At 38.6% G+C, this 16,590-nt stretch overlaps 1 protein-coding gene across 3 annotated transcripts in view; it reads left to right on the top strand.

Moving 5' to 3' along the window:
- The window catches only part of dennd1a (DENN/MADD domain containing 1A), a 47,602-nt gene that overhangs the window by 11,636 nt on the left and 19,376 nt on the right, over positions 1-16,590 (top strand). For all 3 annotated transcript variants that reach the window (XM_042508719.2, XM_088070749.1, XM_088070748.1), the window contains exons 5-16: positions 1,259-1,378; positions 2,400-2,469; positions 2,848-2,928; positions 3,179-3,232; positions 5,355-5,465; positions 6,995-7,095; positions 9,249-9,294; positions 12,970-13,071; positions 13,177-13,302; positions 15,913-16,014; positions 16,132-16,219; positions 16,529-16,569. In XM_042508719.2, the coding sequence (XP_042364653.1) occupies positions 1,259-1,378; positions 2,400-2,469; positions 2,848-2,928; positions 3,179-3,232; positions 5,355-5,465; positions 6,995-7,095; positions 9,249-9,294; positions 12,970-13,071; positions 13,177-13,302; positions 15,913-16,014; positions 16,132-16,219; positions 16,529-16,569 (1,042 nt within the window). The remainder of the gene's footprint in view (positions 1-1,258; positions 1,379-2,399; positions 2,470-2,847; positions 2,929-3,178; positions 3,233-5,354; positions 5,466-6,994; positions 7,096-9,248; positions 9,295-12,969; positions 13,072-13,176; positions 13,303-15,912; positions 16,015-16,131; positions 16,220-16,528; positions 16,570-16,590) is intronic.

Below are 16,590 nucleotides of genomic sequence, written 5' to 3'. Positions count from 1 at the left end.
TTGCAGTCATGCTTTTGCTGGACTGTTTGCTTACGCAGTTTTTTACAAAGTGACCATTCTTGCTTATGAGCATCCGAACCTTTCGAGGGCTCCCCTTAAAGTTGTGATACTTAAATATATTACCAATTAACCTGTTTACTTGTGGAAGGTTTCAAACTTGTGTTTTTCAAATAACAATTTTGCTGGTCTTTTGTTGCCCACTTTTTTTTGGGAATTGGAGTTGTACTTATAGCCAAGGGAATTTTCGAATTTAACACATAATTTATTCTTTCTCACTGTGTCTACTTGCTGCTTCTAAAATATAGCTTATCTGTAAAGATCTATAATAAAAATCAACAGATGAATTTACTTCCATTAGTCCTTACTAATGTTCTAATAGTAGCAACAAGAAGAAGAGATGTGTTCACTGGAAGGTTACATTTTACCACATGCAGAGCCTTTCCTAAGTCCGGCCTTTTTCACTCTGTGCTCCAATAACAGTTAAGCCTGCAGCATGTTGAACTATGCTCTGTCAATACATGTCAGACAATACGCTACATGATGAATTATATATCCATAAATCTGACTAACTAATAAAGTTCAATACTTGACGAGGAATGAGGTGCAGCAAATAATACATAGCATTGCTAGCATTGTAATGTCATTGGTGTTGTGATGATGATTTAAAGAAGTCCCAACGTTTTTTCTGAGGTCTCCTCAAACTTCATTGATGTGAAAAACATGCAGTTTTTCCCCATGGTCTTTCTCTACTGTAGCTGTCCGGCTGATTTACAGTCCTGTAATTGATTCCCCCGCACCACTCTGAGTCCTGATGTCTGTCGGCTCAGCTGCCTGTTCCACCAGTAGAGACTGAAGAGTTTTGGTGCATGCATGCAGTGCACTACATACAATGAGTTTAATAGAAAGAGTAGCACCTGCATTTATTATGGTACTGAAAAACATACCTTTGGTATTCCTAAATACTAAATACTGGTATACCGCCCAAGCCTAATATTTTAATTTTATATTTATATAGGTGTTGGTGAGTTTGTTGCGATGTGTGATGTTGTTGTGGTGTGTGACGTGTGACATTGTGCAATACTGAATTACAATTTATTGATAACACTTTTTTTGTCATGAAAATAATGTGTGGACATTAAGAAAAAGAAAAAAAGGTTTTTAAAGAATCAGTATCTCCCCCTCACTTCTCTCTCTCTCTCTCTCTCTCTCTTTCTCTCTCACTCTCACTCTGCTATCTGAACCTCGCTCCCCCTTGCAGTCTGACAGTGAACCAGGTTGGTCAGAACTTCACCTTTGTGTTGACTGATATTGAGAGCAAACAGAGATTTGGCTTCTGTCGCCTCTCCTCAGGAGCCCACACCTGCTACTGCATCCTCAGGTGGGTATGTGCATTTACACAAGTCACAGTGTGAGGTGGAAATGCTGATAAAAGCTACTAAACCCTTATGCATTAGAGTGGAATAGAGTTATAAGATTTTTTATAATACCAATACTAGATTTTCAGGGCTGATACCGATATTTTAGAGTAAAAAATTCTGATATTGATTTATTGGTCTATATTATTTATGTGATATCATGCAATTATCCTTCATATATGGTTATCCAATACTTGTGACAAAGATATGTAATAGAGGCAGGATATTTTGCAGTTTAAGAATAAACTTTATCATTAAAAACTGGATCAGTGCACTGAAACGCTAAACTTCATTTTAAATTAGCCTAAGCATCTTTTTCTGCATTTTGTTCTGTTAAAAATAATCTGTATCTGTGATTGGCCAATATCAGCTGATAAAATCAGCTGACAGATATATCTGTTGGGTTTCGAATAATAGAGTTAGAATTTTAATAGCCTGACCTTTAGCGCAATCTGCAGTCATTAAAACAGATTAAAATCAATAAAAAAAAACATTTTAAAAATTATTTACAGCACCAACATTCTGTAGTGTCGGGATAGTGTTAGCTGAATATAGCAAAAATGTAGCTATTTACATCGTAAGGATGTTTGATAAAAAGGAAACCAGAAACTCACATGATCTTGGAGAAGGTGGCCCAATGAAACCCATCACCACTCATTTTGCTTCACTGTGTTAAGAGTGAAAATGGACTGGGTGCTACAATTTTATAAATGTCAAATGAAACCATCCTTAAGGTGTGCTGTTTGCCCCAAACTCTGTTACTCTCAGTCTAAAGCTCAGCTTTGTCTGATACTGCACTGCAGAAATTGTATGATGCCACAAGCAGCAACATGCCCGAGCAACCGGATGGAATTTTCATAGTAGCTGGTGATTTTAATCAACTCATCCTTCCACTCCAAAGATGTAGCAGGATCAAGGACAAATTGTAATTTAGTTTTTTAAAATTTGTTTAAAAAATGACTAATAAATCTACCTTCTTCTCAGCTACCTGCCCTGGTTTGAAGTCTTCTACAAGCTGCTTAATATCCTGGCAGACTACACCATCAAAGGCCAGGTGAAACATGACAGGGGACTAATCTTGTTATGGGGACACTACATTATATTAGAGTCTCGACCTCCGTTACAGATTTGTTGAAATTGTCTTTACTAAAAGTGTGGCTAGATGTGAACTTTCATCAGTATTTTGCTCTTTGAGAATTTAAAGATAACTTTCTTGTTAGCCTCAGTTTCCACCCAGATTTGTCTTGTTGGCTTCAGATAATGGAGTAGAAAAACTGGCATCTGAAAAAGACATGAGTTTACATGAAAACAGTACTTTGTTTATCCAGTCAGCTCATTTGACTTTGGAGTTATGTTTTGTGCATGTGACTAGTAGCTTAGTGTAGTTTTGAAATGGCCATTGCATGGATTTTGAACCCTCTGAATGTTTCAGGAAAGTCAATGGCAAGAGTTCCTGGTGTCCCTACATACACTCCCCATTCCTGAGCCGGGTGTCCCTGTTCATCTTGGTGTTGTAAGTCTGACTTCACCACATCACATCCGGCTGAGCTCACATTTAACTGGAAACAAAACAAAAGAAATTTCAGTTAAACTACCAGCACCACAGGATTACTTCACTAACTGTTCCGATGCATCACCATACATATCTACTTTATAGGAAAAATAAGTTGACTGCATATTTTTTACAGCCTCTTGCATTGCTTTGTACAACATTGAAATGGATTCAGACTAGCTCTTAGCCTCTTATGTTGTGTTTTCTCCAGCATTCCTTCTTCACTGTGCCTGACACAAGGGAACTCCCCAGCATACCTGAGAAGGTGAGTGTTGAAAGCAGTGCTGTTTCGGGTCACGTTAATCAGACGTGTTTCCGAGGGACATAATTAGTGAGATGTGTGTGCACGCAGGAGGTAGTAAACAAATGAGAGTACCCATCAACTTATGAGGGCATCAGCACAAGGAGTGATTTTTGTGATTGAGTAAATTGTAAAGAATGGGTCAGGGCTCCGATTTGAAGTGTTTTGCAATATGCTGAGTGTTGTGACATATTGACATTTGGAACATCTTTTTTATCTAATAATATAAAGTTTTCAGTCTGTTAGACACATATCTCTGTTTAAAAGCAGAGCGAAGATTCTAATGATAATTAATGAAGAACAACGGCACAGGTTTGCATATGGATGGTAGGGACATGTCCCTGCCAATATTTTGAGAGGACAGAATTGTCCCTACCAATACTTCAGCAAACTCTTCGTATAATCCTCATTATAACAGTTCTGTGCACAAAAATGCAGGACAGATTGTGTCTTGTAGTGATTTAGTAAAGGGCAAGGGATTTTATTTTTCAATATGGGACAGTCCTGTGTTACGTCAGATAAGAGGCGTTTTCAGTTAGTTTCAGTATTCCACCTCTGATGAGGGGCAGCGCATTGCCACGTAAACTTTGCCTCCTTCAAAGAGATTATTTCTGCAACTGACAGAATCAAGTAGACATATTTTTTTTTCATCATGCATTTTTGGATCACCCTGATCACTAATCACACAGCCGATTGATTGATGGGAGATGACACTTAGCACAGTGCAGTTGGAGAGATAGTGAACAGCAGAGCTTTTCCTCACCGCCGCAAAGTGTTTGAATGAATAAACAGTGAAATGTTCAGAAGTAGAAAATGACTCGTTTAGACTTCCTCAGACTACTTTGTTTTTAGCTTTGTTTTAGTCAGTCTTTGGATGACATTCTTTATGAATACAAGGACGCAGTATTTGCTGTTTGCTTTCATTATTATTACGACGGGCAGATCTAGTGATAAGGGGGCCTGGGGCCCCAAGCACATTGCCTTGCTTTGTTTCACCTATTCTGTAACTTGGAATGTTGGCAGGCTGTTGGCAGCTGTAAAGGAAGTACTTAAGTAAAACTATCAATAGCATAAAGCGAAAGGTAAAGTCAAAGTCCTTTAGTCAGGAGAGGTTTTAGCACAATGTGTTTTAGCAGTATGCCTTTATATTGACTTCAAGTCTGTTCAAGGTGGAGCTTTTAATTCTTGTATGATGCTGGATAGTTTATTAAAAAATAATGCCTCACATTTAAATTGTTAAATTTTCAGAGTAAAAATATGAACATCTCTGTCAGCACATTTCAAGAGATTATTCCCCAAACAAAAGACAAGAGGAGGATGGAAAAGGAAACTATGTCTACATGTGTGTTGACTTAACAGGAAATCCTCTAAATGAGAAAAATTGACCTGGGGGAGACAAAAAAATTTGAAAGCAACACAGAATGCCTATGCCTATGCCTATGCCTATGCCTTTTCAGTCAATATTCAACACATGATTCTTGAGTTAATGATTTTGTGATTTTGTGTGAAATGTCAATACTGTGTACAATATTTGGTGTTGTCATGACTGAATAAACTAAACTAATTACTAATAATTAAATGCCCGAGAGCCTCACTGCATGATATTCTACAACAGCCCATTTTTACATTTTGAATAGTCACCTATCACCTGAATTGTGTGTTTGTCTTTACATTAAAAAAATTTCATCATAAATTGGTGGAAATGGTGTTTATTTGAGGACCCCCTGATCCCCCTGGAGCACAATGTGTCAGTAGAAAAGAGGAAATGGTTACAACAGGCAGCACTGAGAGGCTCAGGAAGAGCTGCTACCCACAGGACACAATGAACTAAAATGATAACCTTTCATGAGACAGCCCTGTTGTCATGTATTTATTATTATTGCACTGTTTTAAATGCACCAATTAAAGGAACTCACAGATTACATTTCACTGATAATGTTTATATGATTTCATGTGCCAAATCGGCTGAATACTACGTTTTATAACTTGAACCAAAGTTGATAGCATTCATACTGATTCATGGTTTACTGGACTTTACCATCACATCTAACTCCTGTTTATCTCTTCTTGTGTTTGACCCTTGCAGAGAAACCTAACAGAGTACTTTGTAGCAGTAGATGTCAATAACATGCTTCATCTGTACGCTAGTATGCTTTATGAACGTCGAATCCTCATCTGCTGTAGCAAACTAAGCACTGTAAGTAGAGTCCACTCTCTGTTCCTTTTCTCTTCTACACCTCTGCTATTTTAGTCTTTTTGAAATTTTTAGGTTAAATGAGTATGTCTTCTAAAATCAGTTGTTTACAAGACTGCATAATTTTCTTTGTTACCTCTAAAAAATGTTTGTGAAATATGTTCATTAAGATGTCATTTGGATACTTTTGAAACAAATGTTTGTATTTGGAGCTGTCTCAGTGTTTGAGGTGTTGTTTTTTTCTGACCTTGAGTGTACAATATGGAAGTAAAACCTGAATTTGAAATTCAATGTAAGTTAATAATAGAAATTAATTTGGGTATGAGTAAACGAATGTCAGACAGTACATTTATCAATATCTGAGACGAACTATCCAAAATAAAATCAGGGATTTTCATAAGAATGTGAAAATTGTTATGACGTTACTTGATGCAGCCCACTTTTCAGTGGATGTAGTCATAGTTAACTCAAAAGTCCTACTTGATAGAAAGATATGATGAGGTCTATTCAAAAATATTTTACAGAATCATTTTATTTCTCAGCACTTTTTAAAAGTAATTTCCTCATTTGTCTTTGTTTTTTCCTTCCTCTCCCTTTTTTAAACTTTCAGGTATTACTATTTTGTACTTTTTTACTAAGTGGGGGCCATTTCTTCTTAAGTTGCTCATTGCTTTCCTCTTATGTTATTAAATAAATAAAGGCAGATTGCAAAGATTTCAAAGGGTTAAAATGTGCACAGAACAAAGCATAAAATTGACAGGTGATATTTGAACACGTTAAAGGGATCCCGGAAACAACACAGCATCATCCAAAGTTCATCCACACAGCTCTGTCCAAAATCTGAAGAAAAATGGCTTCAAAGTGCCACTAGAGATCAGCTATGGCTTCACACTGGTAATGGCCTGATGTGGCTTGCCGATTGTTTTCACATATTCCATTTCTGGTGGAGACAGGAACTTAAAGCGACAGAGTCATTGCCAGAGCACTTCCTTGTTGCTGAAGTACATAAAGATAATATGTGCACCTCAGAGCAAGTAGAACTGCCATTGCTGTTGAAGCAACACCGATGTGCTGTCAGGATTTTTAAGGAAAGAGTGGGAACAGCGATAAGAAAAATGGAATGGATGCAATAATCTAATATTTATATGAAGGGATGGACTTCCAGAGCAGAACCTAGCTGTAAGCCTGCTGATACTCAGTCCTCAGGTTACAGGTGCAGTCACTGGGAGAAGAGCACATTGTTGGCTTATCTTGAGCATCCCTGAAACCAAAACTACAATGTTGAATAGTCTTTATGATATGTTTAGTAAAATCTATTTTTTTCTCTCCATGGAACATGCTGGGCTCCACAGTTTGCTGTCATTTTTTTTTTATAAAAATACTAAAGACTCACACATAGAATCTGAAATAACAACATGCAATCTGAAATATTTAGTTTTCTGTCTATATTATAATATTTCTGACCTACATTTTAAGTGTCAGCTGTCAGTGCACATGTAGAGCAGGTATTTGATATTTGTCTCTGTCCACAGTTAACGGCTTGTGTCCATGGGTCTACAGACATGTTATATCCGATGCACTGGCAACATGTTTACATTCCTGTCCTGCCTCAACACCTGTTAGACTACTGCTGGTAAGTCCACTGCTCTCAGCCGCACTCCAGCCTCTCACTGTTATTTGTAGTTCATGTTTTGCCTGCATGATATGATGATGGTGGTTTTCAAATTGAGATTACAAAGGGATAATGTTCTAACATAAACATTAATACTGACTAAGTAGTTGCCCTGTATTCACCTCAACTTCAGGTGGAGCCAGGCTGTTATCTCTCTTTTTCTTGTTTTGTTCTGACTTTATTTTATCATGCTCCTGTTGTCTGATCTGTCCCTTATCATTTGCTGATAATAGTCACTCAACACTTCCTCTGTGCTTACCTTCTGTTTTGATAAATTAAAAATTATTATTAATAAATTATTATATCTCAAATTATTTTGAGAATTATTAAGCTAATGTTAATGAAATTCGTACACAGATCCTTCACATTAAAAGTGTTTTAGTAGATAAAAGGGTGAGGACCTGCAGCTCTTCAAATCTTGTCCTCATGGGAAGAACCCTTAGGGGGTATTTAAAAAATCTCAAATTAAGTGATCAAAACTGATTTGGTGTTGCCTGCTGAAGGTAGTTGATTACAAGATGTTTTCTGTGGTTTCATATACTAGCCACAGGAGCTCACTATGTAGCGAGAAACTTATATAAACTTGAAAGTCAAGTGTGTAGGATTTGGTGGCATCTACTGGCAGAAATGTTACATAATATACATTACTTTTATCATTAGTGTTAGGACTGTCAAATGATTGATTTTTTAAAATCGCGAGTAATCAGTATTTCAGTGGTTGATCACGATTAATTGCATTTTTTAATCATGTTTTCAGTTCAATGTTTTTTGCATTTTGAAACAGTTATGATGTCATATTGACAAGGTAAAGCAATTCCTACCAGACTGTCTTGATTAGAAATCAAATGACAGCAATAAGTGTATGGCACTACCATACAGTGGGCATATCTGCAAAGGGGCGACTCATGGGTACCCACAGAACCCCTGTGAAGTGGCCATGCTATTTATCCATCGCCAAAATTTAGCTTAAATTTGGAGTAGGGCTGCGCAATTAATCAAGAATTAATCGAAACTGATATTCAGACCCTCTACCCGACGTGTGTTTTAGTTTCATGTTCAGTCAGACTTTGGATGGAATTATTTAGAAACACCAGAACGTGTTGCTCCGTGTCTCATCCAGCCACTCACGCTGGGCTCTCATTATTATTACCAGGGGCAGATGTAGTGATTTGGGGCCCTTTCTCTAATTGTTGGCAGCTACAGAAGAAGTGGGCCTGCTCAAAATGTTTTTTTCCCAAGTAAAACCATTCATAGCACACAGCAGAAGTTCAAATTTAGAGTCCTGCAGTCAAGAGAGGTTGGCCTATTATCAGCAAAATGTATATTAAAAAAAAACAAAATAATTGTTCATTAATTGTAATCCAGATAAAATGTTCACTTAATCATGATATTGATTTTAGGTCAAATAGCCCAGCCCTACTGTATTAGCATTATTTAGACCCCTCTCTGAAAAGCTAGTACCATTGAATTCCTACGGTCTTCTAGTTTCAGGTGACACCAGTATCATAGCTTTAAAACTCAGCCCGATACAGCCTTGTAAAGACAGGAAGTCATACAGCAATTTCAAGAAGAAAAAAAAATATATATATATAATTCTCTTGGTGAACCTGTGGAATCTCTGTTAATGTGAAACACTGGCTGAAGTGTTGAGTTTCAACAGCTTAACTAGTTTTTTAGTTGAACCTCGGTTGAAAACACGACAATCAAACAGTAAGGAAATAAAAGAGAACGTGAGAGCAGCAGAGTGACATTTTACTGATGGATTTGTCTTCAGTCTGAAAGTAAGTTTTTGTGGGTGGCCATCTGACTGTATGGTATATGGTAGTAAAACATTACTGTTGTTGGAGAGACACTCCATGCTCTGCTACAGAGAAATGTTATGAGATTTGTTAAGTCATGATGACTTGTTGTCCAACATCAACTCAATAAGAGATACAAAGAGACAAATTCACACACACCCTCCATACTTCCTTGTGGTTTTAGGTAAACATGTTGAAGGTAATGGATATGCAGCTTTAAGTTGAAAGACTTTGGAAGTGATGATGCATGTATGCAAATTCCATATCAAAGCTAATATATCAGGACTAAATGTTGAAACTGGCTCTGTTTTTCAGTGCCCCAATGCCCTACCTCATCGGAGTACATTCCAGCCTGATGGAGGTAGGTGTCTGTGAGGAACTACCAGTCTTTTCCAGAAAGAAAGAGTCTGATCTCAACTCTGAGCTGATGAACTCTGAGATGAAAAACTCTTGAGTTTTTGGTTCCAGAAAAGCCAATCAACCATCACCCTGCTCACTCTGAAATATTTCCCATTCTCCAATTTCATGGGAATTATGTTCCATCAGTGCGACCAATCACATGATTGATAGAGAGCATTATTTATTGATTCTAATTTTGATTTGATCTAATTTTTATAATTTCATCTGTAATTACACATTATGTTCAATAATCAGTTATCTTCTCATCCAAACTGACAGCTGTGTGCTGTATGATAAAAACAGAAGGACATCCAGAGATTTGTTTCTGAGCTGACACCGACTTGATACTTGGAATATTTGAATGTAGGAACAAAAACAGCACATAACAGCTGTAAGTTCAGATAGTCTTGAGCAGTGTTGGGCTTGTTACTCAAAAAAATCTAATAAGTTACCCATTACTCATTAATCTTTTCAAAAGTAGTTTTATTACTTTACTCCCTGCCAACAGTAATTCATTACACTACTCGTTAAATTACTTTTCTGTTTATACTGAAGAGTTTTTCTCTCGATTGCTGCAAATAGAAAAAAAACTCTCACCCTCACAGGGTGAGCGCTATGTTCAGAATTCTTAAAGGCAACTCAATAAACAGCAAATGAGTGAATGTCCACACAGAATTTAGAATTATAAGTTCGAACCTTTAGTGAATCTTTTCAAACAACAAGCAGTAAGCAGTTACAGATCTCTGGATCAGAAATGCCTCTCCCTAGCCGACAACATCAGCGAGTCAGCCTGCATTCTGACAACCTGTCTTTCCCTGATCCAGTCTTTTATACTATTACAATGAGGAAATGAGAATGAAGGTAGAATCATCTTCTGGTTGGCTCCCCTCGTTATCTGGCCCCCCTTTCGGCATGGCATCATTTTTGGGATTGGCCAACTTCAAGGACAATCCCTTATTAGGACTTGTTTTTCCCATCTAGGTGTCCTGTTGAACAAAATTATAGGCACCACACATCCATTCCCCTTTTGACCCCATGCATCCAACACATCTCCTCCTCCCATCTCCATATCTCAAGCTCTCTTCACGTCATGCTTTCACTCACACCACTGGCACCCCAGGTTTAGATTGACATACAAAACGTTAAACTGTCATCCAGAACTCATGCGTTCACTCACACTGCTGACCCCAAAGGTTAGTTTATCATACAGAGCGTTAAACTGTTAACTAGAATATTGAGTTATTGTGAGACTATATCTTATCTTTTTATGTAAGGAATAAACATGACGATATAAGGAATAAAAAAGAAATAAGGAATGAACATGAACATGAACATTGCATCATATACTTACATACTTCAACAATACCTTACAAAATGTGTAATTGTGCCCTTTTTCCTCAAAATTCAGAGTTGTCATATGCTCCTCTTTTTGAATGTCAGGGTAATTTAATTGGCTGTAAGCGCAGTGAAGGCTACATAGCCTGCAGATGTTTTTGTTTTTACTTAGTGTCTTTTGCCTGTGACCAGTATTTTTCTAAGGATCTGTAGAGAAGGAGACATATTCAGCCACAACCTTCATTATTTTTTGTCTCTAGTAGCCTGCAACTGTCCACTATTCAAATCCAGTTTGGGTCGTGTAGCCATTGTAGGGCCACAGCCATCCCGCATGGCTGAGGAGGGCTCACCTGTGGTAAAGTGTATTTCCTGGAGCTCTGCATCGTTGTGCTGTAGTAGTAACATGAGGTGTTACAGAGCAGATGTCTGAGGACATGTTTTTCACAGTTGAAAGTCTCAGTACGCTGTCTGTCATCTTGTCATCTTTGTTCCCAACACGATTCAAGTAATGGGATCTTTCAGCCGCTGAATCTAAGTGTTTCATTTTTCCAAACTAGCTTGCTGCTTTGTAACGTACATGCGTAGCACGACAAATGATGAAAATGGTTCTGGTTCTGAATAACAGACCAATATCCAACTAGGATTTCCATTCTGACGTCCAGTAAGCATCCACTTGTGAATGTGCTTTGATCTGTACTGAGTCAATGAGGAAATCAAACAGTATGGGTCCTTTCCAACACAATAACCCAACTCCAAGCATCCTCCACTCAGACCCTCTCCTCGTGTCTTAGTCCCTCCCACAGAGGATGCGGGTGGAAGAGTCCAGGAGGAGAGAGGAGGGGAAGCTGTGAATTGGGAACTCCTCAGTCCCACAGTGTCAGTCCGAAGCGATGTCAGAAACAGATGACGTGCTACACAGCTGATCAGCTGTCAGACTGACAAGGAGAGAAGAATCCTTTAAAATATAATTAATATAGGGAACAGAGTTGTAGTTATTGAAACCATTTATTCCCTTACAGTTATAACCCCCCCACCCCAGTGAACTTATTAAAAGTGACAGAAAGTGACAGAGCAGGATTCAGAGTAATTTATTAATAACTATATAAACAACAACAATATTGTGCCACCACCACCTCCTCTCTCTCTCCACCTCCTCCTCTCCTCTCTCTCCTCTGTGTCACACAGCAGCAGCTTCATCATCAGCTATCTCAGCAGGAACATCTTTTCAAGTCCTACATATTTAGATTAATTTCTACAGTCATAATGAAGGTCTAACAGCGTGTTTTAATATCAAGGAAGTGTCTTTGTGTCCACACTGAATAGGTGATATTAAATATACACATATAGAAACCTCTGTAGGATATCAGTCGTGCACATGAGATCATACTGGAGATGTAATCACATGAAAGAGGTGAGAACTTGTTGTCTTCGTGAAGATGTGCTGTGTAGACACACACAGCTTCAGTGTGTGCTGTTCGGGTTCAGGTCATTGATTAATGCATGTTAACGGGTCGGTCGGTGGATTAGTTGTAATAAAGGGCAGCCTGATCCGCGCATCATTTATTGTAACATCAATTTAAAACAACAAAAATAAAAAAGGCCTAAGTGAAATAAGCTGCTGATTTGTGTGATGCCAAAACACTTAAAAATAAAATATATGTGTGGTAGTGTCATCACTAACACACACTCTTACACAGAGAGGCTGTGTGGTGTATAACTGTAAGGGAATAAATGGTTTAAATAACTATAACTCCCTATATCCCTATATGAATTAAATTTGAAAGGATTCTTCTCTCCTTGTCAGTCTAACAGCTGATCAGCTGATCATCACGTCATCCGTTACCAACGTCGCTTCGGACAGACGCTGTGGGACAGAGGATTTCCCAATTCACAGCTTCCCCTCCTCTCTCCTCACGTCTCCTCCTCGACTCCTCCGCCCGCATCCTCTGTGGGAGGGACTAAGACGCAAGGAGAGGAGCCGAGTGGAGGATGCTTTGAGTTTGGTTATTGTGTTGGAAAGCACCCCATGTGTGTCTCTGTCACAGGGAGGAGACAGACACAATCTCAGGGTTTGTCACCATGGTGACTCACTCACTCTCTTTCTGAAACTGAAAACTCAGAGTTTTTATTGAACCTGCTTCATGGAAAACATCCCGGGTTATGACATTTTAAACAAAGAATGGCAGTCAACTTTTTTTTTTACCCTTCCTCACACCCAGCACTGACAAGTGTTAAATTGTTTTATATCCGCCTATCTGACAGGCACAGTGACTTTAGTTGACTGTGTTTCTGTTACATGTAGAAAGTTCGAGGGATGGCTCTGGATGATGTGGTGGTCCTGAATGTGGACACAAACACTCTGGAAACCCCCCATGATGACCTCCAAAGCCTGCCCAATGATGTGGTGAGGAACTACTGTACACTTCTCAGTGTTTTAGATTTTTAAACATGCATGTAAAAATTCACAGATAAAATAGTGTTGTGATGAGTGTGACCTCATGTCCAACAGGTCTCATCTTTGAAGACCCGTTTGAGGAAGGTTTCAACAACGACCGGAGACGGCGTGGCTCGAGCCTTCCTCAGGAGTCAGGCGGCTTTGTTCGGCAGTTACAGAAACGCTCTGCAGTTTGAGCCGGTCAGTGCATACTGCAGACCAAAGACATGAAGGATGCAGGGGACAAACAGATTGATAAGAGTCCAGCACTTTGATTTAGGCAGGGCCATATTGCTGATAAATACTATATTATTTTTTTTTTTTTTTATACTTTCTTGCTATATCTGATGTATAATCTTGATAAACACATTTTTTTTAAATAACATACTTTTAATTTGGCCAAGGACAGACATTTTAGAGACACATGGCTCTTACAGGATGGGATGGGACAGGATGGGACAGGAAGTCATATATATATAATATAATAAATTAGATAAGCCTTGAACAACCACAGCAGATTCATCATCAGATATGAGAATAAAACACTGACAGGGAAAATATAATTCCACAGACCCATTTTGTTTATAAATCAAGCTATGATACTTACATATATTTACAATGGTAAAGTTTGCAGAGACTCTCCACACTGCACGCTGTCTAATGTGCAAAAGAAATACATTATTGCAAAGTTTCAGTAACTAGAGCTTCATCAGCCATGCAGTTTTGTGTCGAAGGAGGCCCTCTTCAGTAGGAATCCTCTCTTAAGTTTGCAACTAACTACATTTTCCATGTGCAATGGGAAGGCATAAATACCAAACATCAATTACTAAGTCACGATCGACAGTAGGTATTATACAAAGAGATAAAGAAGAAAAAAGTAAAAACACACTGAATAATAACAATCATAAACGCACAGCAATGTGTTTACATTAAAAAGGAAGGTTCTTATAAATAAATGCTTCAAGTCCTAGAGGTTCGGCTGCATTCTCAAAAAGATTTACAAATCTTGCAGGTTCATTCAGAGATGAACCTGAAGGGGCATGTTTAGATGAGAAAAAACAGCACCAATACATAAACAAAACCTTCATAAAAAATACAACATGACCTCCAAAATGCCAATGTGCAAAAACTGTGTCAAAGTATTCATAACACTTATTGAATTAGCATCCGTACTATCAAGACTGCATTCTTTAAACCTTGGTGGCCCTTTAATCGTGATGTCCTCCTGATTGCAATACACCTTTGTCCTCTGGGGTCATTCTGACCCCGCCCTGTTTTGACTGTTATTTAAAGCATAATGTATAAATTGTCGATCAATTCTGTGTTACACCTTTAGTCTTCAGTCCAACCCATTACCACACATTTTTCCCTTTGTTTTGGAATTTAGGGCCAATAGACCTTGATTACATAAGTATAAAAAATATATTTTGATAGCAAAAGATTTCATTTGGGGTCAGATTGACCTCAAGGACAACACAAGGGTTAAAAAAAAAATCGCTCGGGCCCCAGAAGGTTACTGTCAATGCAGGTTTCATTTGTGAATGAACCTTACATCTTCATTCATTCATTCATTCATTCATTTATTCATTAGCCATAACCACTTATCCTCTGAAGGGTCACAGGGCTAGAGACTCTCTGGGGGTGCAGTAAATCTTTAGTTTAAAAAAATAATAATAATAAAGAAAACGACTCATAGAATATATTCCAGGAATATTAAATACAAAACAGAACACAGGAAAATATTAAGACGTAATTCATCATTCAGTCAACATTTGAAGAATATTTATCTAGTTACCCTCCTACTGTTAAAATAATTTGTCATGGTCGCCACCCCTGGGTGGTGGGGTGATCTGTTCAGTGCCACAGAGATGTAATGAGGAACTGTCATGGTGAGCATCATTGTTGTTTCTGTGTATTGTGCTTTTGTGCTCACTGATCCTTCGTTTCAGTTTTCTGGCGGTTTAAGCTCATAGAGACAGTGTATCAGACAGATCAGGTGTGTATCGCTGCTGGTGGGAAATATCATATCTGTGTGGGAAAAAATTATGTGTTTTCATGGTGTTATCACACTGTAGGCACTGTTGCCCTAAGGAAGAGGCTGCAGGCATGTCTGTGGTTCTTGACTAGATTTAGTCATGTAGTCAAAATTGGCATGGACCAACCTGTGTCCACATCACCCTTTTCTTCAGCAGAGAAGTGGTAGCAAGGTGACAGGGAGCGCCTCATAAAAAAGCACTCCCAGTGTTTTTTTAAATGATGTGCTGCTCATGTGGCAGGTTTCTATGACAACAATATCTTGACAATAACATTAGATAACACCGACTTAATATTGGGCTTAAAAAGTGAACATTGATAAAGCACAACAGTCACCAACAACATCCAGTGTAGATTCTTCAATAAGTGCTGTATTGACCGAGAAAGTAGACTTCTTTCATGGAAAGCCATGCCACCAACACCTACATGTACCAGGATGCATTGCATGTGAGCTTCTGACACTGAAAATATGGTTTACAATAGCTTTAGATAACAAAATTACTCACTCAATGATTATCTGCCCTCTGAACCTTTTTGTCTTTTTTCTGTCACATCAAATGTCTGCACTGGAGAAAGAACTCCAGGTTTGCTGCTGCTGAACTCCACTCTCTTGGTCAATATGGCACTCCTTGAGTATTTCATTACTTTATTGGACCACATTAACCATCAACACCAATTAGAAATCCACATAAAAGGTGGTGAACTTTCTCTTTAAATGTTGAACGTGTTGGACTCTTACAGCACTGTGATAGCTGCTGTGTTTTCCGGCATTTTTAGGGAGAGCCAATAACATTTAATGAGGAAACCTTTGTGAACCACCGCTCCAGTGCCATGAGACAGTTCCTCCAGAATGCCATCCAGCTGCAGCTCTTCAAACAGGTACACACACACACACACACACACACACACACACACACACACACACACACACACACACACACACCATTATTTCACCCCTCCTTTTACACTCAACACATGTTGTGGCTGTACCTGCAGTTTATTGATGGCCGATTGGACCTGCTGAACTCAGGACAAGGTTTCAGTGACGTCTTTGAGGAGGAGATTAACATGGGCGAATATGCAGGTGAGTCAGTGTGTTACTGTGTCAAACAGGTCTATTGACATGGAAGCACACAGCGCACCTAGACTTTGTCCATTTAAACAGTGAGGAGAAATAAGTGTGTTGTCTTTGGCATGAAAACTAATTAAAAGGCAATTTAGGTCTATATCCTGTTTTGTCTCATAGCTTCTGTTGCTGTAGCAAATACAAGTCCAACTTCTCAGTCCTGATTGGTATGACATGAGATTCCAGAGCAGATTTCCTTCCTTCTCAGCTTGTACCCAGCAAACGTCTTAACTGATGTTGACCTTTCCCTGTTGTTACCCCCCACAGGCAGTGACAGGACCTACCACCAGTGGCTGTTCACTGTGAAGGTGAGCTACTTAGCTAGAATG

Source organism: Plectropomus leopardus, chromosome 20 (assembly GCF_026936395.1).
Source record: "Plectropomus leopardus strain MGB_pleo_1.0 chromosome 20, ASM2693639v1, whole genome shotgun sequence".
Taxonomy (NCBI): Eukaryota; Metazoa; Chordata; class Actinopteri; order Perciformes; family Serranidae; genus Plectropomus; species Plectropomus leopardus.
This window is presented reverse-complemented; position numbering and strand designations above follow the sequence as displayed.